The following is a 20,782-nucleotide window of genomic DNA, read 5'->3' as shown; positions in this document are numbered from 1 at the left end:
TCAATATTCTGAACACATCCAAACTAAACAAGATGTCTTGATCTCACATGTGTGAGTAGAATTAATCCTTTATTTTTTAACAAATAGTTTTTTCAAAAGTTTGGTTTGTGATTTCACCAACTTTACAAGTTATAAAACCTTATGTACACCACATTTACATAAATACAAACATAATAAGCCACAAAAGGTTCAATACATTTATAAACAAAATTCATTCATACCTCAATCAACCTATATCTAAAACAACCACAGACACACATACAAATTTACACTGGAATATCAATATTCACAGAAAGCCATATATAAATTTTTTTCCATTTATGCAAAACAATTTAATATAGCTGCTGGCTATAATAGTCTACGCGTTTCGAACTCTTTGTTGGTGATAAGAGTTCTCATCAGGACCAGAATCTCTGAACTTCAGAGTTGGTGTGGTTAGTTTAAATGGGCAATTCACAACGCTCAATTCATATTTTGGTTTAGAACAAGGTCGGGTGGAATTAAGGGTCCAGGGCACGGAACCGCTAAAATTCAATTGCTTCCATTGGCATATATGCGCAAATATTCGATGGTGAAGACGCCTGTTTCACCGGGCGGCAGAGCTGAGTCTTGTTTTCCGTTCTTCCTGGTTCGTCGCATATAGACAAATTACGACGAGCTTCCGGGTCCGCAAAGGATCTCGGGAGACTATTATAGCCAGAAGCTATAATAAATTGTTAAAAAGTAAAGGATTAATTCTACTCACACATGTGAGATCAAGACATCTTGTTTAGTTCGGATGTGTTCAGAATATTGAGTCTTAAATCATTCACAGTATTGGCACTTCTTTTGTTAGTGAATGCAATAGTACCCAATAAGGCTTGACACCTGATACCATACTGGCTTCGCTCAGCTGTAATGCCAGAGGCACACATATTACCGTTAGCTGGTTTCACCACTTGGCACCATTCTGGTTGTAGCTCTAGGATTGTGAAGCACGCGTGCCCCCGGGGGACAAAGTCGCCGAACAGACGTTGTCTGTTATCCACTCGCTGTTACTTATCTATCGCCAACTGCCCTTACTTGGATTGGAGGACTGCATGGTGCATCCTAAGGACTGAGATATAGTGATCCAACCTAGTTTGACCCCGAAACTTAGGGCAAACACCAGGTAATAATCCTGCCCCTTGTGGCACAACTAAGCAGCCTTGACTATCAACGTATTTGAGACAACAGTAGCAGAAGATGCCCCATCCAATGCAGGTTCTAGCCCCTAGAGGATAGCCCAGGGGGGGCAGGCAAGTCAGTGGGAACCAGAGGGCCACAATCTGGGATGCCTACACAGCATGCATGGCCACGGTCCAATTCTGAACTGGTGTGACCGTGCAAGAAGTGAAGAAGGCCCTCACCTGCACGGGTCGCCCAACAGGCAAGTTGGCCCTGACTAACCGTGAGTTCTGGTGACAGGGAGGGTGTTTCCCCTGTTCTTGGACTATTGACCCGTTGGGATGCTGGATGCAAGGTGGGAGTGCTACCTGGCCCACACTCTGCGGAAACCTCTGCTGACGCAAGCTTACGGTATACTGAAACCTGCTGGTCGTTCATTAAATGTGCAACCGGAACTAGTCTCTCAAACTTAGTCCGGCACCTCAGATGAGGTCTGACTCACCCAAACTACTGCTAATCTGTACTAGGGGGACAGGTCGGTCCATTGAAACAGGGGTGAACAGTACCTCCCGCTACCTGCCCTTTCATAGCGCCTCCTTTGCGTTGTGATTTCCAGGGAGAGTGTGAATTAACCCCCAACCCCCCCACCCTCCCCAACCCCCAACCCTCCCCAACCATGCCCCCCCGCCCCCCCCCCCCTCACTCTGGGCTGGTCACAGGTGGCAAAGGCAGACAGAACCTGGCATAAAATCGGTTCCTAGAGTAAACCATGATTATCCTGCACCATGACCACAATCATTGGCTCTCCAGGGTTCAATACCTTTCTGCTAATAATGGCTTCCTTGAAAAATGTTAAAATTATTTTGTTCTGCAATGAGGGGACTGCAATAACTACTGAGTTTTATGTAAGGTTCCACCAAGTGCAAAACTCCGCAAAACTAGAAATTATTGCCGTGTTGCGTGAGTAAGGCAACCTGTCAAAGTGTCCAAGCGCAACTAAGAATTCGAACCCAACCCTGAAAAGTAACCATCACTGGCCCCAAAACTAGGAAAACAATGCTAGGGCAACCGGCAGCCGCCCTCCAACTTTCATGCTGGTGATTTGCTGAAAAAACGGGCAGCTACTAGCTCGCCCCCCGTATGACCCCTGCTTGCCAACCTTGCAAGGGGGGTGGGCCTAAAGGACTACTTCGCATGCACCATTTTCACCAGTGTCTTAAAAGACCTTTGTCGTACTGCCTTCACCGAATGCTTCTTGCCCTGCGCTAGAGACTCCTACTTCGGCAGTGGGTCAAAACACTTCACCAGGAACATTCTGCCATTCTGGACGATCAGACTGAGCCAAGGAAGTAGTACCTACATGGGATTTTCACATACGCTAAACCTGTGCTCCTACCTTCCCCCACAAGAGGTCTAAACAGGGTTGTGTCCTTGCCCACTACTTCTAAATCTCTATGTGGCTGAAAAGGCCCCCCAACCTCTACCACAGTCATTGCCCCTCAAGACCTGAAGATATTTGATCACCTTGGAATTGTCCTGCAACCTGCACTGCTCCCTGGACCTCCTTTTGCGCAGCCAACAATGTAAGCATAAACCCTGAAAGGCCAGCCAGCTTCACACACTGGCGAAAGGATCAACTGGAAGGGTGGTTGGCGCATAAAATTGACTATCGAGCTGCTGACTACTTTTGCTTTGACACAGTCCGGGTCAGTGGTTAGAAAGTGCTTACATTCCTGGATGTTGAAGGACAGCATTCGGTTTTGCTTGGGTTAATTTTAAGGAAGTAAATGGACATTCGATTTTTCTATCTTTAGTACCGTCCAATGAGTATGGATTTCAATTGCAACAAATATTCTATTCTCAGGATTTGTGCTGCAATTGAAGCTCTTTCTTCGTAAGGTGTTCTACTTCTTTGCAGAAATCTCTATACCTTTTGCATCGGTTATTGTGCCTTCTGTGACAGAGACAAAAATCCACAACTTGCTTACTGCCACGCATGACCACCGCAACCCCAAGCCTGTGGTGCCTAGGCTCTAACAGCACCAAGGCGTGCAACTACAACACCCATGACCAAGAGGAACGTAATAGGGTCTACCATCTCTAAGCTTAAACCTGGTATCACACACCAACCTGGTTTAGCCCTCTGTTTCATTCGAGATCAGGAATCATGGGGCTATTCTTCGAAATACGTTCAAAAGCTAGCTTGTCTCTCATTGGTAGTAAGTCAATCGGGGTGAAGGACCAGAGTCAGAGTGACTTAGGGACCGTGATATGCTCGTTCTGCCAACTGAGATTACAACACAATGGGAAACAACTGGGGCTATATAGTAGATAGTGACATCAAGAGAGGCTGTACAATATAGGATGATATTCCAGAGACGCTTCTTCCTAGAACCCTCCCGTACAAGTAGCAATTTCTGCGATTACTGATGCACTATACCGTTGTGCACCATACTATTCATAAATATTTGACTCCATTCATGGGAATAATTGGTTATACGTGTGATAACGTTCCCATCAACGGGTTGTATGCGGGGAACTGAGAAGTCACGTATCAGTACACTAAACATCCAGAAATTTAACATAAAACAATTAAAACTTTGCAGTTCTGTTCAAATACTTCAGTCTCAGCATTACACGGCAACATCCCGGTTCCTGAGATATCCACTAGGACGGCGAGACACCTCCTCTAATCGCAATGTCAAACAGCTTCCCAAGGAAAGGAAGGTGAGAGGTCGAACCAAAGCCCTTTATGTTATTTAAAGATACCCATGTGCATGAAACATGAAAACACCAAGGAAGAGCCACCAGAAGTCAAGTAGAGCAAGGTGCTGCTCTCCCATCGGGGCCCCAAAAAAGCACTGACCACTGCATGATAGGCTCCCCGAGGGCACTTTATAAGGGCGCTCCACTCGGACCACCGACCCTAGTCGGCAAGTACTCCCCTAAATTTCCCGGGCCAGCATGGGCGCCCCGGTAGCAACCTCGATAAGACGAGCCGGCACAGCAACCTAATCGCTGGGGCAAAGGTGGCCTCTCAGGGCCCGAGAGGGGGAGGGGCACGTACATGTGTGTGGTGATGATACCCCCCAGCAGCCGCACGATCTTATATGACGCCCCCTGGATGCCCGGACACTGGGGCGGAAGCTGCCATTCTAAACCTTGCTGGCATGTACTGCGCAATGAAGATGACGCCCCCCCCAGCGGCTGCACATTATATATGCTACCTCCCCTGTGCCCTGGCACAGAGCAGGAAGTGGCCTGCCCGGTGTGCATCCGGCCCTGCACGAGGGCAGGGTGCTTCAAGTCGAGCAGGGGGCACGGGTGGAAAGCGCACCCACGTGGGCACTCTGAAGGTGGCGGGGAGCAGGCATGGGCCAGCTAGCTGGAAAACTTCAGACGGTCCGTCTCCGGGAAAACACAAGCAAACCGAACCGGGCAATCCGGAGTCCGTGTAGCTAATAAGTGCAAACGTGCAACCTAAGGGACTCTGACCGCAGCTTCCGGTCTGGCCGGCTGCCTCCCATCCGAGGGGGACTGTGTGCTGGCCCCCGCGTAGGCCGTAGAAACTAAAATGACTCGTCTATAGGACACCAAGGATAAGGCCGCTAGCGCCCCATGAGCGCTTTGCAAAGGCTAATCAGGAAGCACTACTGAAGCGCTGTGCTCCCTAGCTGGTGAGGAGCACTGTGCGCCCTAGAGGGAATCCCCGGCATGGGGATTCCCCCTGCATCCTGGCAAAAGATGCTCCCTGGCGGGTGCCACCTCACATTCTTATAATGCCTCGTAGGTGCCCACCCTGCAGCTCAAGCCTTTCGCGTCATGCGCGGGTGCCCGCCCGCGACTTTGCCATACATTCTCCTTCCGAGCGGGTGCCCACCCCGCCTATAAATAATAAATACGAGGGAGACCACCACTCGTTGCCCGTACCAAAACACCGCCGCAACCAGAGTCACACTTATAACCTTTCCGTGCCGCTGCTCAGTGCGACCTGGCAGGCAAGGCTGAGCCTATGTGGGCGGGGCTTCCCGGGCGAGCTGCTGCCGGAAGGGAAGCCGCACTACCGCAGAGACCGGCGCCATCGCTCCCAAGAACCCCGCGGTCGCGGCTACCGGAGGAGGATAGCCCCAGCACCGAACGAGGGATGCAGCAGGGACCCGAGGTACCGACATCGCCGGCCGCAAGGCAGGGAATGAACGGGGGGGTTGCAGGAGCCAATGGCTATACCCCCCCACCAGCCCCAAAAGTGGACAGCGTCAGCATGCAAGTTCATTCCCATGTGGGGGGCAGGAGGCCCGACGGCCAACGTGTTACGGCCAACGGCACGCCCACAAAGGATGTAATGAAGCCTAAGGACTGAGATATAGTGATCCAACCTAGTTTGACCCCGAAACTTAGGGCAAACACCAGGTAATAATCCTGCCCCTTGTGGCACAACTAAGCAGCCTTGACTATCAACGTATTTGAGACAACGGTAGCAGAAGGTGCCCCATCCAATGCAGGTTCTAGCCCCTAGAGGATAGCCCAGGGGGGGGCAGGCAAGTCAGTGGGAACCAGAGGGCCACAATCTGGGATGCCTACACAGCGTGCATGGCCACGGTCCAATTCTGAACTGGTGTGACCGTGCAAGAAGTGAAGAAGGCCCTCACCTGCACGGGTCGCCCAACAGGCAAGTTGGCCCTGACTAACCGTGAGTTCTGGTGACAGGGAGGGTGTTTCCCCTGTTCTTTGACTATTGACCCGTTGGGATGCTGGATGCAAGGTGGGAGTGCTACCTGGCCCACACTCTGCGGAAACTTCTGCTGACGCAAGCTTACGGTATACTGAAACCTGCTGGTCGTTCATTAAATGTGGCACCGGAACTAGTCTCTCAAACTTAGTCCGGCACCTCAGATGAGGTCTGACTCACCCAAACTACTGCTAATCTGTACTAGGGGGACAGGTCGGTCCATTGAAACAGGGGTGAACAGTACCTCCCGCTACCTGCCCTTTCATAGCGCCTCCTTTGCGTTGTGATTTCCAGGGAGAGTGTGAATTAACCACCAACCCCCCCCCCCTCCCCAACCCCCAACCCTCCCCAAACCCCCCCCCCCCCTCACCCTGGGCTGGTCACAGGTGGCAAAGGCAGACAGAACCTGGCATAAAATCGGTTCCTAGAGTAAACCATGATTATCCTGCACCATGACCACAATCATTGGCTCTCCGGGGTTCAATACCTTTCTGCTAATAATGGCTTCCTTGAAGAATGTTAAAATTATTTTGTTCTGCAATGAGGGGACTGCAATAACTACTGAGTTTTATGTAAGGTTCCACCAAGTGCAAAACTCCGCAAAACTAGAAATTATTGCTGTGTTGCGTGAGTAAGGCAACCTGTCAAAGTGTCCAAGCGCAACTAAGAATTCGAACCCTACCCTGAAAAGTAACCATCACTGGCTCCAAAACTAGGAAAACAATGCTAGGGCAACCGGCAGCCGCCCTCCAACTTTCATGCTGGTGATTTGCTGAAAAAACTGGCAGCTACTAGCTCGCCCCCCGTATGACCCCTGCTTGCCAACCTTGCAAGGGGGGTGGGCCTAAAGGACTACTTCGCATGCACCATTTTCACCAGTGTCTTAAAAGACTTTTGTCGTACTGCCTTCACCGAATGCTTCTTGCCCTGCGCTAGAGACTCCTACTTCGGCAGTGGGTCAAAACACTTCACCAGGAACATTCTGCCATTCTGGACGATCAGACTGAGCCAAGGAAGTAGTACCTACATGGGATTTTCACATACGCTAAACCTGTGCTCCTACCTTCCCCCACAAGAGGTCTAAACAGGGTTGTGTCCTTGCCCACTACTTCTAAATCTCTATGTGGCTGAAAAGGCCCCCCAACCTCTACCACAGTCATTGCACCTCAAGACCTGAAGATATTTGATCACCTTGGAATTGTCCTGCAACCTGCACTGCTCCCTGGACCTCCTATTGCGCAGCCAACAATGTAAGCATAAATCCTGAAAGGCCAGCCAGCTTCACACACTGGCGAAAGGATCAACTGGAAGGGTGGTTGGCGCATAAAATTGACTATCGAGCTGCTGACTACTTTTGCTTTGACACAGTCCGGGTCAGTGGTTAGAAAGTGCTTACATTCCTGGATGTTGAAGGACAGCATTCGGTTTTGCTTGGGTTAATTTTAAGGAAGTAAATGGACATTCGATTTTTCTATCTTTAGTACCGTCCAATAAGTATGGATTTCAATTGCAACAAATATTCTATTCTCAGGATTTGTGCTGCAATTGAAGCTCTTTCTTCGTAAGGTGTTCTACTTCTTTGCAGAAATCTCTATACCTTTTGCATCGGTTATTGTGCCTTCTGTGACAGAGACAAAAATCCACAACTTGCTTACTGCCACGCATGACCACCGCAACCCCAAGCCTGTGGTGCCTAGGCTCTAACAGCACCAAGGCGTGCAACTACAACACCCATGACCAAGAGGAACGTAATAGGGTCTACCATCTCTAAGCTTAAACCTGGTATCACACACCAACCTGGTTTAGCCCTCTGTTTCATTCAAGATCAGGAATCATGGGGCTATACTTCGAAATACGTTCAAAAGCTAGCTTGTCTCTCATTGGTAGTAAGTCAATCGGGGTGAAGGACCAGAGTCAGAGTGACTTAGGGACCGTGATATGCTCGTTATGCCAACTGAGATTACAACACAATGGGAAACAACTGGGGCTATATAGTAGATAGTGACATCAAGAGAGGCTGTACAATATAGGATGATATTCCAGAGACGCTTCTTCCTAGAACCCTCCCGTACAAGTAGCAATTTCTGCGATTACTGATGCACTATACCGTTGTGCACCATACTATTCATAAATATTTGACTCCATTCATGGGAATAATTGTTTATACGTGTGATAACGTTCCCATCAACGGGTTGTATGCGGGGAACTGAGAAGTCACGTATCAGTACACTAAACATCCAGAAATTTAACATAAAACAATTAAAACTTTGCAGTTCTGTTCAAATACTTCAGTCTTAGCATTACACGGCAACATCCCGGTTCCTGAGATATCCACTAGGACGGCGAGACACCTCCTCTAATCGCAATGACAAACAGCTTCCCAAGGAAAGGAAGGTGAGAGGTCGAACCAAAGCCCTTTATGTTATTTAAAGATACCCATGTGCATGAAACATGAAAACACCAAGGAAGAGCCACCAGAAGTCAAGTAGAGCAAGGTGCTGCTCTCCCATCGGGGCCCCAAAAAAGCACTGACCACTGCATGATAGGCTCCCCGAGGGCACTTTATAAGGGCGCTCCACTCGGACCACCGACCCAAGTCGGCAAGTACTCCCCTAAATTTCCCGGGCCAGCATGGGCGCCCTGGTAGCAACCTCGATGAGATGAGCCGGCACAGCAACCTAATCGCTGGGGCAAAGGTGGCCTCTCAGGGCCCGAGAGGGGGAGGGGCACGTACATGTGTGTGGTGATGATACCCCCCAGCAGCTGCACGATCTTATATGACGCCCCCTGGATGCCCGGACACTGGGGCGGAAGCTGCCATTCTAAACCTTGCTGGCATGTACTGCGCAATGAAGATGACGACCCCCCCCCCCCCCCCCCCCCCCCCCCAGCGGCTGCACATTATATATGCTGCCTCCCCTGTGCCCTGGCACAGAGCAGGAAGTGGCCTGCCCGGTGTGCATCCGGCCCTGCACGAGGGCAGGGTGCTTCAAGTCGAGCAGGGGGCACGGGTGGAAAGCGCACCCCCGTGGGCACTCTGAAGGTGGCGGGGAGCAGGAATGGGCCAGCTAGCTGGAAAACTTCAGACGGTCCGTCTCCGGGAAAACACAGGCAAACCGAACCGGGCAATCCGGAGTCCGTGTAGCTAATAAGTGCAAACGTGCAACCTAAGGGACTCTGACCGCAGCTTCCGGTCTGGCCGGCTGCCTCCCATCCGAAGGGGACTGTGTGCTGGCCCCCGCGTAGGCGGTAGAAACTAAAATGACTCGTCTATAGGACACCAAGGATCAGGCCGCTAGCGCCCCATGAGCTCTTTGCAAAGGCTAATCAGGAAGCACTACTGTAGCGCTGTGCTCCCTAGCTGGTGAGGAGCACTGTGCGCCCTAGAGGGAATCCCCGGCATGGGGATTCCCCCTGCATCCTGGCAAAAGATGCTCCCTGGCGGGTGCCACCTCACATTCTTATAATGCCTCGTAGGTGCCCACCCTGCAGCTCAAGCCTATCGCGTCATGCGCGGGTGCCCGCCCGCGACTTTGCCATACATTCTCCTTCCGAGCGGGTGCCCACCCCGCCTATAAATAATAAATACGAGGGAGACCACCACTCGTTGCCCTTACCAAAACACCGCCGCAACCAGAGTCACACTTATAACCTTTCCGTGCCGCTGCTCAGTGCGACCTGGCAGGCAAGGCTGAGCCTATGTGGGCGGGGCTTCCCGGGCGAGCTGCTGCCGGAAGGGAAGCCGCACTACCGCAGAGACCGGCGCCATCGCTCCCAAGAACCCCGCGGTCGCGGCTACCAGAGGAGGATAGCCCCAGCACCGAACGAGGGATGCAGCAGGAACCCGAGGTACCGACATCGCCGGCCGCAAGGCAGGGAATGAACGGGGGGTTGCAGGAGCAAATGGCTATACCCCCCCACCTGCCCCAAAAGTGGACAGCGTCAGCATGCAAGTTCATTCCCATGTGGGGGGCAGGAGGCCCGACGGCCAACGTGGTACGGCCAACGGCGCGCCCACAAAGGATGTAATGAAGCGTGACCATGACCGACGGTACTGGTGAGAGTGAGCACCCGAATACCACACCTAAGGCACGGGGGGATAGGTGATATCCTAAAGCCACCCTGGGGACACAACCCTGTAAATCCAACCCAGGAACTGACGTCAATTACGGCAGTCAGCCTGAGACCCCCACCTCTCCCCCAGAGTGCGGGGGGGGGGGGAGGAACAAGCAAAGCTCGCACGGACCTACGCAAGCAGGTCGGCCAGGCCCCGCTCAGCGCCACATGTGCCCACACACACTAAAGAGCACTGGGCAGTAAACCGAAGCGGCTCAGCCTCGCGGGGCTCGAGCACAGATCTGGATGCCAAGCAGCCACGCCAACTTAGCGCACACCCCCAGTTGTACTCCGACACGTAAGAATGGCAGGAAAGGATCGAGCCCCAGGAGACCCCATGCCGCGCAGCAGGACACGCATGCCAACACCAGCATGCGGGGGGGTGCCTAACACTGTAGGCGGAGGGCTAACACTGTAGGCGGAGCGGGCAGGAGACCGGTTAAGGAGTACGTATGGGACTAAAATGCGCAATGTAAGCAGGCAGGGCCAGACCCGGCACTCGGGCGAAGCCTCAGCCCACGACGGCAACAACCATGTGCACAGGAACACCAAACTGGACCTGGCCCACATGAGAAGGGGTACTCACCTCGTCGCAACCCCCAGACCCTGGGAATGTCGTCCCACAAGGCCTTTCACGTCACGCTCAAAACGGGCCCTGAAGCAGACAGTGTGTCTAGCTGCCGACACGTCAACGGCGTGTCCGGCACAGCAAAGAGGACGGAAACTTTTGGACCTGGCCCACATGAGAAGGGGTACTCACCTCGTCGCAACCCCCAGACCCTGGGAATGTCGTCCCACAAGGCCTTTCACGTCACGCTCAAAACGGGCCCTGAAGCAGACAGTGTGTCTAGCTGCCGACACGTCAACGGCGTGTCCGGCACAGCAAAGAGGACGGAAACTTGGTGAGGGGCACCTATGTGCCCTTCACCCAGCCCGGAGCACCAGACATGACGCGGACGACCGCGTCCTCAGAGGGAACTCCTCTGCAGGTCGTTCCCCCATTGGGGGGTAAGGGGGAGGGGAGAAAGCCCGATGCTACTACAGGGCCGCCCTCCTGATTGGCCACCTGAGGTGGCCTCGGGCAGCCTCACTTTCACAAGTAGTCACTTATGTCAAGCAGGCTAATTTATAAAGTTAAAGCAGCAGTTTTTTCACCTCAAGTATTTGCAAAATGAGAACTAGGTACGAAACCTTCTAAGCAGGTAAGCCAAGTTATTGAACTAAAGGTCAATGACTATAGAGCTCACTGAGACATAGGTTTGTTTAATTTGAAAAACACTTCTGTTGCTTAGCTTGTAAAATCGATTCTCCCTTTACCTGAGCTCAACACTACGTTATCTAGTGCTATGCCAAGTGTTTGTGTAAAACATTAGCATGCACAAGGCTCTAACATTAAAATAAAATTACTAAAGAAAATGCCGGTCCAAAGGCGCACGAGATGACAAAGAAAGTCGGGAAAAAAGGAGGTTTGAGATACTATGGCCACCATTTAGTAAACAAGAGAGAAACATAAGAGAAAACGAGGAAAGGGCAAGCAATGAACAAGGCTGACGTTAGGTAATTGTTTCAAGTTATTTGGGCTTGAAATTAAGTTAAAAAAATTATTTTATGAATCTTACTTTGTATTATGGCCTCATCCAATCTCACGAGTGACTTTAACAAGCATTTGCAATGCAATAGGTCTCGCAGTTGTTAGAGTTTGAGCCATTGGCATTGTAAATGACAATGTCTTTTATTTATGTCTTGGTTTATAAAACGTAAATAAAACGCATTGTCAAATACAATGCCAATAGGTTAAACTCTCGCAAATGCGAGACCTATTGCATTGCAAATGCTTGTTTAGATGTGTTTTGCACTTTACAAACATTCTACAATTACAAATATAACTAAAGCCCTACATACACAATAGTTTCCTGTCCAAGATCACTAAGGTCTAGGCCTACCAGAAAGGGGATGTTTTGCAGGCAGTGGGGCAGAAGAGTTATTCTTGCCCAGGTCAAGGGCTTTTTGAGGGGCTCTACACTCCTGCGGCTGCAAAACAAAAATATATATCCAGATGCTGATGTACCATTTGGTTTCTTTCTCTAATGCACATATTTATATACTTTGAAAGAGATTCTATCAAAAAGGGAATGAAAGTCCTGGTTTTAACTTAACATGCTCAACACTTTGCGAACCACAGGTAGTAAATCAATCAATCAGTAATCTTATAAAGCGCGAATACTCACCCATAAGTAATTTAAGTCTTCTCAAACATTACGGTAAACTCTCTAAGTAAATTTGCAAACCCTTAGCTAAGAAGTTAATTCTGAACTTTTAGCAGTAGTATGCGATTGTTCCAATAAACAGCAGCCATGATAAAATGGTGGCACCATTTTATGGCATTAATTTTTTTCATCACTGAAAAGTTACACCAAGGTAAGTCCCCTCCCACCCTTTGCCTGGTGTCCTGCCGGAGTACAGAGATAGCTCTGTTCCCGCAAGGGGGTTTAGCGTCTATTTAGGAACTCCTTTGTCAATAAGGCTGGATAACTTATTTTCTACAGAAACCAGGGTCCATAAAGCTGCATTACTGCATGGAAAAATGCAGGAGAGCCGAGTATCTTGGCAATTCGGAGATAAATGTTGGCTATGCAAGGTGACTGGCCAGGATGACTTATTTCATGAATGACCTGCGGAGGCCTGAAGTGACTCCAGGTAAATGAAAATATCTAACCTCACTGAAATTACAGTTTGAAAAGGTTTGATGCCACTTATGCACCCTGAGCCCAAATACACAGTTGTACATCCTGCAAGAGTTGTGTGTGTGTCTAGATGTGTGTTTGCATCTCGTATGAGAGTATATTTGTGTGTGTGTGGTTGTAACACCTATAATGGGGAAACACAGCACAGTTGTATGTGGTTGAAAATCCTGCGAGTGTGTGTTTGGTTGTAACTCATATAAGAGAACATGGTTGTGTGGTTGGTTGTAACTCTTGTAAGAGAGAGACAGATTGTGTGTGATTGTTACTCATATGATGTAGTTTTGCAGGGGTATATGGTAGTACCTCTTTGAGAGAGTGTCTACATGTGATTGTACCACCTATGAGAGTGTGGGTTGTACCACCAAGGAGAGGGTGTTTGTGTGGTTGTACCTACTATAAGAGTGTGCATGTGTTTGTAACACATATTCCAGAGACATTGTTAATGTGTGCATGCTTGTAAATCCTATGTGTGTGTGTGTGTGTGTGTGTGTTGTACCCTGAAAACGAGTGAGGGTGTCTTGTGGGGGTGATTGTAACTCCTCTAAGGAAGAGAAAGAGAGAGTTTGTGTGTGTTGTTGTAACTCATACAAGAGAGTTTTCGAGTGGTCCCTGCATGACAGAGTTTGCCTCTGTGTGTGGTTGTTCCACCCATGAGACTGTGACACAACCACATTTCAGAGGGTTTTTGTGTGGTTATATCTCCTATGAGAGTTTGTTTTTTCTATGGCTTGACGAGAGAGAATGTGTGTGTGTGTGTGTGTGTGGTTGAAACTCATATCAGACAGAAGTTTGCGTGTGTGTGTTTCTATGGTTGCACTTCCTTGAGAGAGTTTATGATGTGTGTGGCTTTACCACTTATGAGAGGGTATTTCTGTGGATTTTCCTCCTATGAGACTTTGGCTGGTTGTAACTCATATAACAGAAAGACTGTGTGTGTGTAACAGAGAGAAAGAGTTTTGCCTTTGTGTCCATATGGGTGTACCGCCTTGAAAAGAGTTTGTGTGTGATTGTATCACCTATGAGAACGTGTGGGTGAACAAACTATAAGAGTGTGTTTGTGTGGCTGTAAGCCATATGAGAGTATGTGTTTGTGTGGTTGTACAATGTTGTTTTGTGTGGTTGTAACTTCAATAGAAGAGAAACAGTGTGTGTGTTTGTTTGTGACTGTAACTCCTATAAGAGAGGCTTTTGGGTGGTGTTTTAGTCTACCTTGTACCTCCTTGAGAGAGTTTCTGCAGGAGGTTAGTTATTATACCACCCATGAGTGTGTGTGTGTGGCTGTACCATCTATGAGAGAGTGGTTGTGGTTGTACCTCCTATAAGAATTTGTGTGGTTGTAACTTCTAAACCAGAGATACAGAGTGTGTGTATATATAATTGTACCCGCTACTAGAGAGAGTGCTGCCTGTACGGTGATACATCTGCTGCCTGTACGGTGATACATCCTTGAGAGAGTTTGTGTCTGGGGTTGTACCCCTATGAAAAGGTGTTTGAGTGGCTGTACATCAAATTAATGTTTGTGTGGATTGTAACTCCTGTAACAGAGATAGAATGTGTGCGTTTCTATTTGTCTCTCATAGGAGGCGCTGTGGATGTTGCATTTGTTTCTCTTTGAGCACCCACTCTATTGGTGGTAAAAGGGACGTTTTCAGCAAAAGGAGAGAGAAGAGATCAGGGAGCAGAGGGGAAAGTTGAGCTCAGTAGGTGACCTGAGCATCAGGGCCAGTCTCCATTACTATTTAAAGGACTGTATAGACCAACGTGGTATTTGGCGCTAATGGAAAATGAGCTGGTGGAGGGGTTTGCCTCGCTTTGTTAAGAGCCAGATGTGATCCGTGTACATTCTCGCAGAAGAGGCCAGCCAAAAGTAAATCATCCGAAACGAGGAGTGTAGCTCTGCGGGTTGCAATTTTATTGTATACATACTGTACAGGGAACAGTAGTAGGTCGGTGGCCACCGGCCAACCCTTAGCCGCGCATTGGTGGAAAATCACTAGCAGAGTATAGCATATGGACCTGAAGGGCTGCTCTCTGCTGCTAGAGCTGGCCTGGTCTACGGTGCCCCTGCTTTGGGGGATCTGAGGGGGACTTAGAGCACAATGATCCTTCAGTGAACCATGGCTGCTGGTGCCCATCCAGCAGCTTATACAAGAAGCGCTGGAAATGTCTAACATTTTATGAATTTCCTGACTTCTTATAGGTGTAGAAAGACACTTTACCTTGTTCCAAGCGCTGTAAAAGGATGCTGGCTTTGCACGTTTGTTCACCGAGGTGTTGCCTGCTTCTAAGTCTTCTGTTTCTTACCTGCCGACCCCGCAGCGGAAATAAAGGACATCTGGGGCTGGAAAGAAGGGCAGATTTCATGCCCACTTGCACTGAATTAGCCAGTGTGAATTTCTGTAGGAGACAGTCTAGAATGCACACAGATTAAAAGTAGCCGAGGCCTCTGACGCTCATCCTTGAGGGATGCCCTATCTTAAGTGCCCCGATTGGTCCGAGCCGCCGTCAGTCAGGAGACGGGTCTCGTGCATTCAGGCTGCTCTTCCGGTGGGAGGGAGAAGCCGCTGATGGAGAGCTAGAGGCGGGTGTAGGGCGGCGATGCAAGAGGGCTGGGGACGAGCAGGCTGTCCAGGGACCGGGAGGCGTGCTGCTCTGTGGGCTCGCAGGTCGGACCTTATCTCTGCCTGGTTGTGGAAGGAGAGTACGGGGAGAGGTGCCAGAGTGAGGACGAGTAGGGCACGGTAAGTGGTTAATGGGGACAGCTGCAGCAAGCTATCGTGCGGCTTTACGAGTGAAAGCACAGAGGTTACAGAACGTGACATTAACGCTGCACTTATCTGAAAGATAATCAAATCACCGCTTTACCAAATTGCTCCAAATTCAAAAGTTAATGTGTAACAATGCTTCTCACGTTGTAAAAAGGTCTAAAGTTATGCTGATTGAAGTGCTCACCTCATAGATGCCGACCAAACGCAGAGAAGCTGCCACTTCCGTGCAAAGACTAAACGCCATGACGTATACTGGAACGTGCTCATTTTCAAAGGCAACGCATCCTAGTAACCTATTCCAAACGCTAAAGGAACCACAAAACGTTATAGTTACCCGTGAATGTGCACAACACCCAGAGTGTATGCACATATCTCGGCATGCTGCTGAATGCTAGCACGTCTTCCGGAGCGCGTGCACACTGTTGACTTAACCCTAATTGACGAGCACCAGCTGTACACACTTTGTAGCAAGCGCGTCTTACATGCGCGTCCACAGGCCGCAATCTGCGCGTGCCCCGGTTAGTCTCCCTTGAGAGGCATCACGCTGACAATAAGTCTAGCTGGCGACAGCGCTTTCGCGCTGCAACGCCAGGCGAGACCTAAAAATGAATGAAAAAGACAACAAAACAATGAATAGACTTACCAACATAAAGCAGGAGGTGGATGTGAATAATAAGAGTTTAATAATCCATATTTCAAACAATTGTATTAAACTGTTTTAAACATTATTTCAACAAACTAGCTAAAGACTAACTGACTCTACAAAATAAAATGTGATTCCGCTGTCATTCTCCATAAAAATATTACTAGTGATGCTGCATGCTAAACAGCATTTGTGTCCATTAAGCTCTTAAGGGGAGCACTTACCATCGTGCAGAAGATGCAGCTGCATTCTTCGAGAGTAGTCATCCTCTCCAGAGAGTGTTCACACAGGCAGAGCTTGCACATGATCAGGGGCTCCAAAGTGAGCTCCCCCGCGGTGGACATGCCAGCCATCATGGTGTGATGGCACACCCGGCCAGCAGACGCCATGGGTGAACGGCAGCCCCTTTGGGTCCTACTCCCTAAAGAGAAAAAGAAACACACACAATCAGTTAAACGAAAAATCAACGATGCAGCCTGCCAGGCTTACAACTATGGAGCTCTTTATTTACACTAAGTAAATACTTCACGGGGTTCGAGCATTAAGGCTCAGTTTAGTGAAATCCTCTCTGTATGGTGAACAGTCTATTTACGGGAACATTCGCAAAAGTGGACAGAGAAATATTGGACAAAAAAAATCAATTGCAATTACTATTAATTGCGTATTTTTCTTGTATTCCCATCAGCGTTCCTTCTCAGCTCCAATTTCCAGTCATACCTGAAATATATACGATTTAAAGTAAGCAAGGTCAAATATAACCTGCTTACAAATCACTCACGAGGAGTACCAAGATCATTTTATAGGTAAGAGGCAGAGGGCATCTGTGGGGTCACAGAACAGAGGTGACTTTCCATACGGTAATAATATGTGTTAGTGTGGCACTTAAAACTTCATAGCACACCGAACTGCTTTCTCAATCAAGACTAAATCCTGGAGCCTTAGTACAAAACGTACTTGATACCAAGCTACCCGAGAACCACATGCCATGGTGGCCCAGACTGAGAACCAAAAGCGGCCATGGCAAAAATGTTCAAATCAGCCCCACTCCCTCTCACTTTCTTTCTTTCCTCTCATTCATCCATCCATCCATCATCTCTCACCCTCTCTCTCTCTCTCTCTCTCTCTCTTTTGCTGGACTCTGCTGTGCTCCTGAAACGTTCCTGGGAAATTGAAGACAGAGGTGGCAGACATCGACCTTTAAACAAGCACTGGCAAAGCCAACAGATCTTACCTTTGGGACCTATTGGCTTGGCCAATGGTTTTTAGTGATGCTGTACACCATGGGTACTCACAAACATTTTCCCAGGGGCCAAATAGTATGGTCTGTGGCGCGGCTGAGGGCTACCTTGATTTTAGCAGGGTGAGTTCAGACAACCGGTGGATGGGAGGTGGGGATAGCTGGAGTGAAGAATGTACATGGTGTGGACTGTGGAGGTATTTTGAGGGTTTAATTCTATACTGCGCTCTAAATTATGCACCCAGTCTCTAGAAGAGACAAGGATTGTACAATACTATCCTATGATGTATTTGAGATGCTGCACCTCTACCATACCATGGGGTAAGCCTTCTTTGTTTGCTATCACTAGTCAAGTGTGCAAAGAAAGTAACTTGTGAATTGAAATTAAATAGAATCGTAGGCCTTATAATCTCCTTACTCCTTTAGTTTCTTATTTTTTAATATTAGGAATGCTTAGAAACAGCCTCAGTTAATGTAGCACATGCTGTAACCCCCCCCCTGCTTTGCAGAGACTTGCATTAGAAGTATTGCGGGTAAAAGGAGCATAATGACTGACCCTGCTAACTGTCATGCGTAATGTCCATGCACATACTTCCTGTATTGCTTTTGATCAGATCACTGTGTAGTTTTAGATTCTTGTGAAAAGTCCTCTGAACGTAACCCTGCACTGTTATCAGCAGATCCTATGAAAATCTGTTAAATGTTTTGTTGAGTTGTGAATTACAAATAATATAGTACTCTGTATATATGCTTCATTGATGAATACTAATCTTTTCAGAATTTTTATGTTAACACTCAATGTTACATCACTGAATTCATATGGATTGTGAAAAACCCACGAGTCACAAAAACAAGTGTAGAGAATGTATTCTGCATTAAGAGGATATGGATTTAGTATGAATGGTAACTTTTGGGGCACACTGTCACAAATATATTACAAAAGAATGGCATGTGAGAGTATTTGCCATTTACAGACAACACATTTTTCATTGAAATGACCACTAAATCTGCACGGACATACAGTTTCACTGATAAAACTATACAGTGCTCAAACATGTGGAAATCACCATCACCAAGTATATTGAATTGTTTTTATAATATTAACATCTTTGCTTCCACTACAATTCAGAATTACAAAAAAGTGTTTTATTTGTGCTTTCCTAACTGCTGATGCATTCTGAAATATTTATACAGTTTAATTTTTATGGGCATATACATTTTGTAGTGTACTAGCTAAAAGATGACATCCTCCAGCCTTTACCTTTCACACTCCCAGTACCAAACAAGATTGCCACAAAGGAGCCACCAAGCTCTCTTTAAAAAGAATAAACAGCAATTTGTCAGAAGAAACAGTCTGACATTTGATCGCTCTCTTTTAATGTACACCAAATTTGACAAAATACAACAGTCTCTTTATTGTTCGTTCAACTTATGAACTCCAGCATTTTTATAATTTTTTTTGGGGGGGGGGTGTGCATCAGCACTCCCACTCCCCTACTTCCACCGGTTATGGCGTGGGCGTGAAATTGAGGAAGGCGATTGTTTAATTTATGCTATTGGCAAAGAGCACTGACCGAAACAAACATACTGGTAGACAGAAAATAGATCCACACAGGCATGTGTGATATATAACCTGATAATGCAAAAAATAAGTAGAATCAATAACGCAAAAAGATAGTGGGCCGAAAATCTTTTCAAAGAAACCCAACACTGTTTACCGATTTCTGAATTAGCATATGAGGGAGATAGCGGAAAACACATGCACTCTCACGAAAAATAAAATAACAGCTCCCAGAAAATTAGGGCTTGTGGGCGAATAAGAAAAGCCAGTCAGAGAGGTTGTAAACAGGCTGTGCTCCAAGGGAGAGACAGACATGCTGGAAGGTCTAAAACAAATAAAGCCAGCGAATAGAAAGCTAGCAAATGTAAGTTACAAAACACAAATCAATTGGCAAAAGGCATTCCTAGGTAAACTTTCAGCATGTACCAATTATGTGTTTGCAACCAGACAATTGCACTGTCTGGCAGAAGCGGCGGCTGGTGGAATTTTAAACTGGTGGGTGTAAGAAGAACGAATTACCGTATGCGAGCAAGCAAGCGAGCGAGCCCGACGACAATAAGGGCGATTCGGCAGGGTATTCTCCCCCCGTGAAGAAATTTTTACAAAATTGGCATCTTTTTGGTGCGATTTTCAGCACTATTTCTGTGATAAATAGACTAAAAATTCAGTTGTTCTAGGCATTCATAGAAGAAAACTCATACATTATTTCAGAGAATTTCTGGGTTGCCAAGCACGTCTGACTTCTGAAGAGGGCTAGGGTACTAAGCAAGACTGCTTTGGCTCTACCCTTTTCAGTAGAAAACACTAGTTAGCGATGTGAACAAGTTCAATGGACAAATCTATATAGATACAATATAGCGAGCTATTTCAATGGTCCCACAAAAGAAACCCATTCAAAAGAAACTCATATTTCCCAAGACACACTAGACTCCGAGCTAATCAATGGGTCTGGCATTCACAAATTGGCTATACAATACAGGTGCCCTCAATCCTGTGCAGTAATTGTTTCCTTCCTCTTACCAAACCGGTACAGATGCCCCTGTCACAATTGATACACCAGGGCCCCAGGCAGGTGATGCTTTCCCCTCGATCCCCACAGGTGATTCCGCCTCCTTAATTCAGCAAATCACTGAACTCACGAAAGAGGAAGGGGGCCTTAAGATTATGCTAACACGAATAGCTTACGACTTTAAAGTACATACACTCGTCGCTAATACTGAAATTTTATATTTTCCCAGACACAACTTAAAAAGGCACATTACATGATCACTGTGGGAGTTCATCAAGCTCAAAAGATGGTCAGGGTTAGGAAATCGAAAAGTGCAAAAAATTGTGAAAGAACACCACGGCCGTATAAGTAATTGACATAAAACTTTAGTTCACACGGATCAAACTGCTGATTTTTTAAAGTATTAATGAGAAAAATGACAAACAACTTTATTGATGTCAAAATGCCATTTGATTTAGTAAACCTGCAGCGTATTAACATGAATTTGGGCCACACGCATTTCCAAAATATTTCATTAGCTTGAAGTCTGAAAATTATATACAAACAAGACTTCCTCTGCAGCAAAAGTTATTATGATTGGTTTAATACGGTCTAAGTCTAGACAATACTGTACCTTTTGGTATTCTGTAAAATAAAACATACAGTCAATCCCACAGGCCTAGAACTCATGCTGCACGTACCATTCACATATGGTGCAGTAAACGCTGCAGCTTTAGCATTTGGTCTGCCCGTCCTGAAACCAATCAGTGGGCGTAGAAATAGTATATATAGACGCTGTAGGCATGCAACACATTCTTTTCAACTTCCTTCAAATTCCAAAATTCCTAAC

At 47.5% G+C, this 20,782-nt stretch overlaps 1 protein-coding gene across 1 annotated transcript in view; it reads right to left on the bottom strand.

Moving 5' to 3' along the window:
• RNF144B (ring finger protein 144B) overlaps positions 1–20,782 on the bottom strand; it is a 334,233-nt gene that overhangs the window by 210,301 nt on the left and 103,150 nt on the right. Inside the window, exon 2 of the mRNA XM_086965140.1 lies at positions 16,371–16,567. Coding sequence (XP_086821266.1) covers positions 16,371–16,535 — 165 coding nt within the window. The 5' untranslated portion in view covers positions 16,536–16,567. The remainder of the gene's footprint in view (positions 1–16,370; positions 16,568–20,782) is intronic.

The sequence above is a fragment of the Lissotriton vulgaris genome, chromosome 4_1 (assembly GCF_964263255.1).
Source record: "Lissotriton vulgaris chromosome 4_1, aLisVul1.2, whole genome shotgun sequence".
In the NCBI taxonomy this organism is placed as follows: domain Eukaryota; kingdom Metazoa; phylum Chordata; class Amphibia; order Caudata; family Salamandridae; genus Lissotriton; species Lissotriton vulgaris.
Note: the sequence above shows the minus strand (reverse complement) of the source record. Positions and strands in the feature narration are given on the sequence as shown.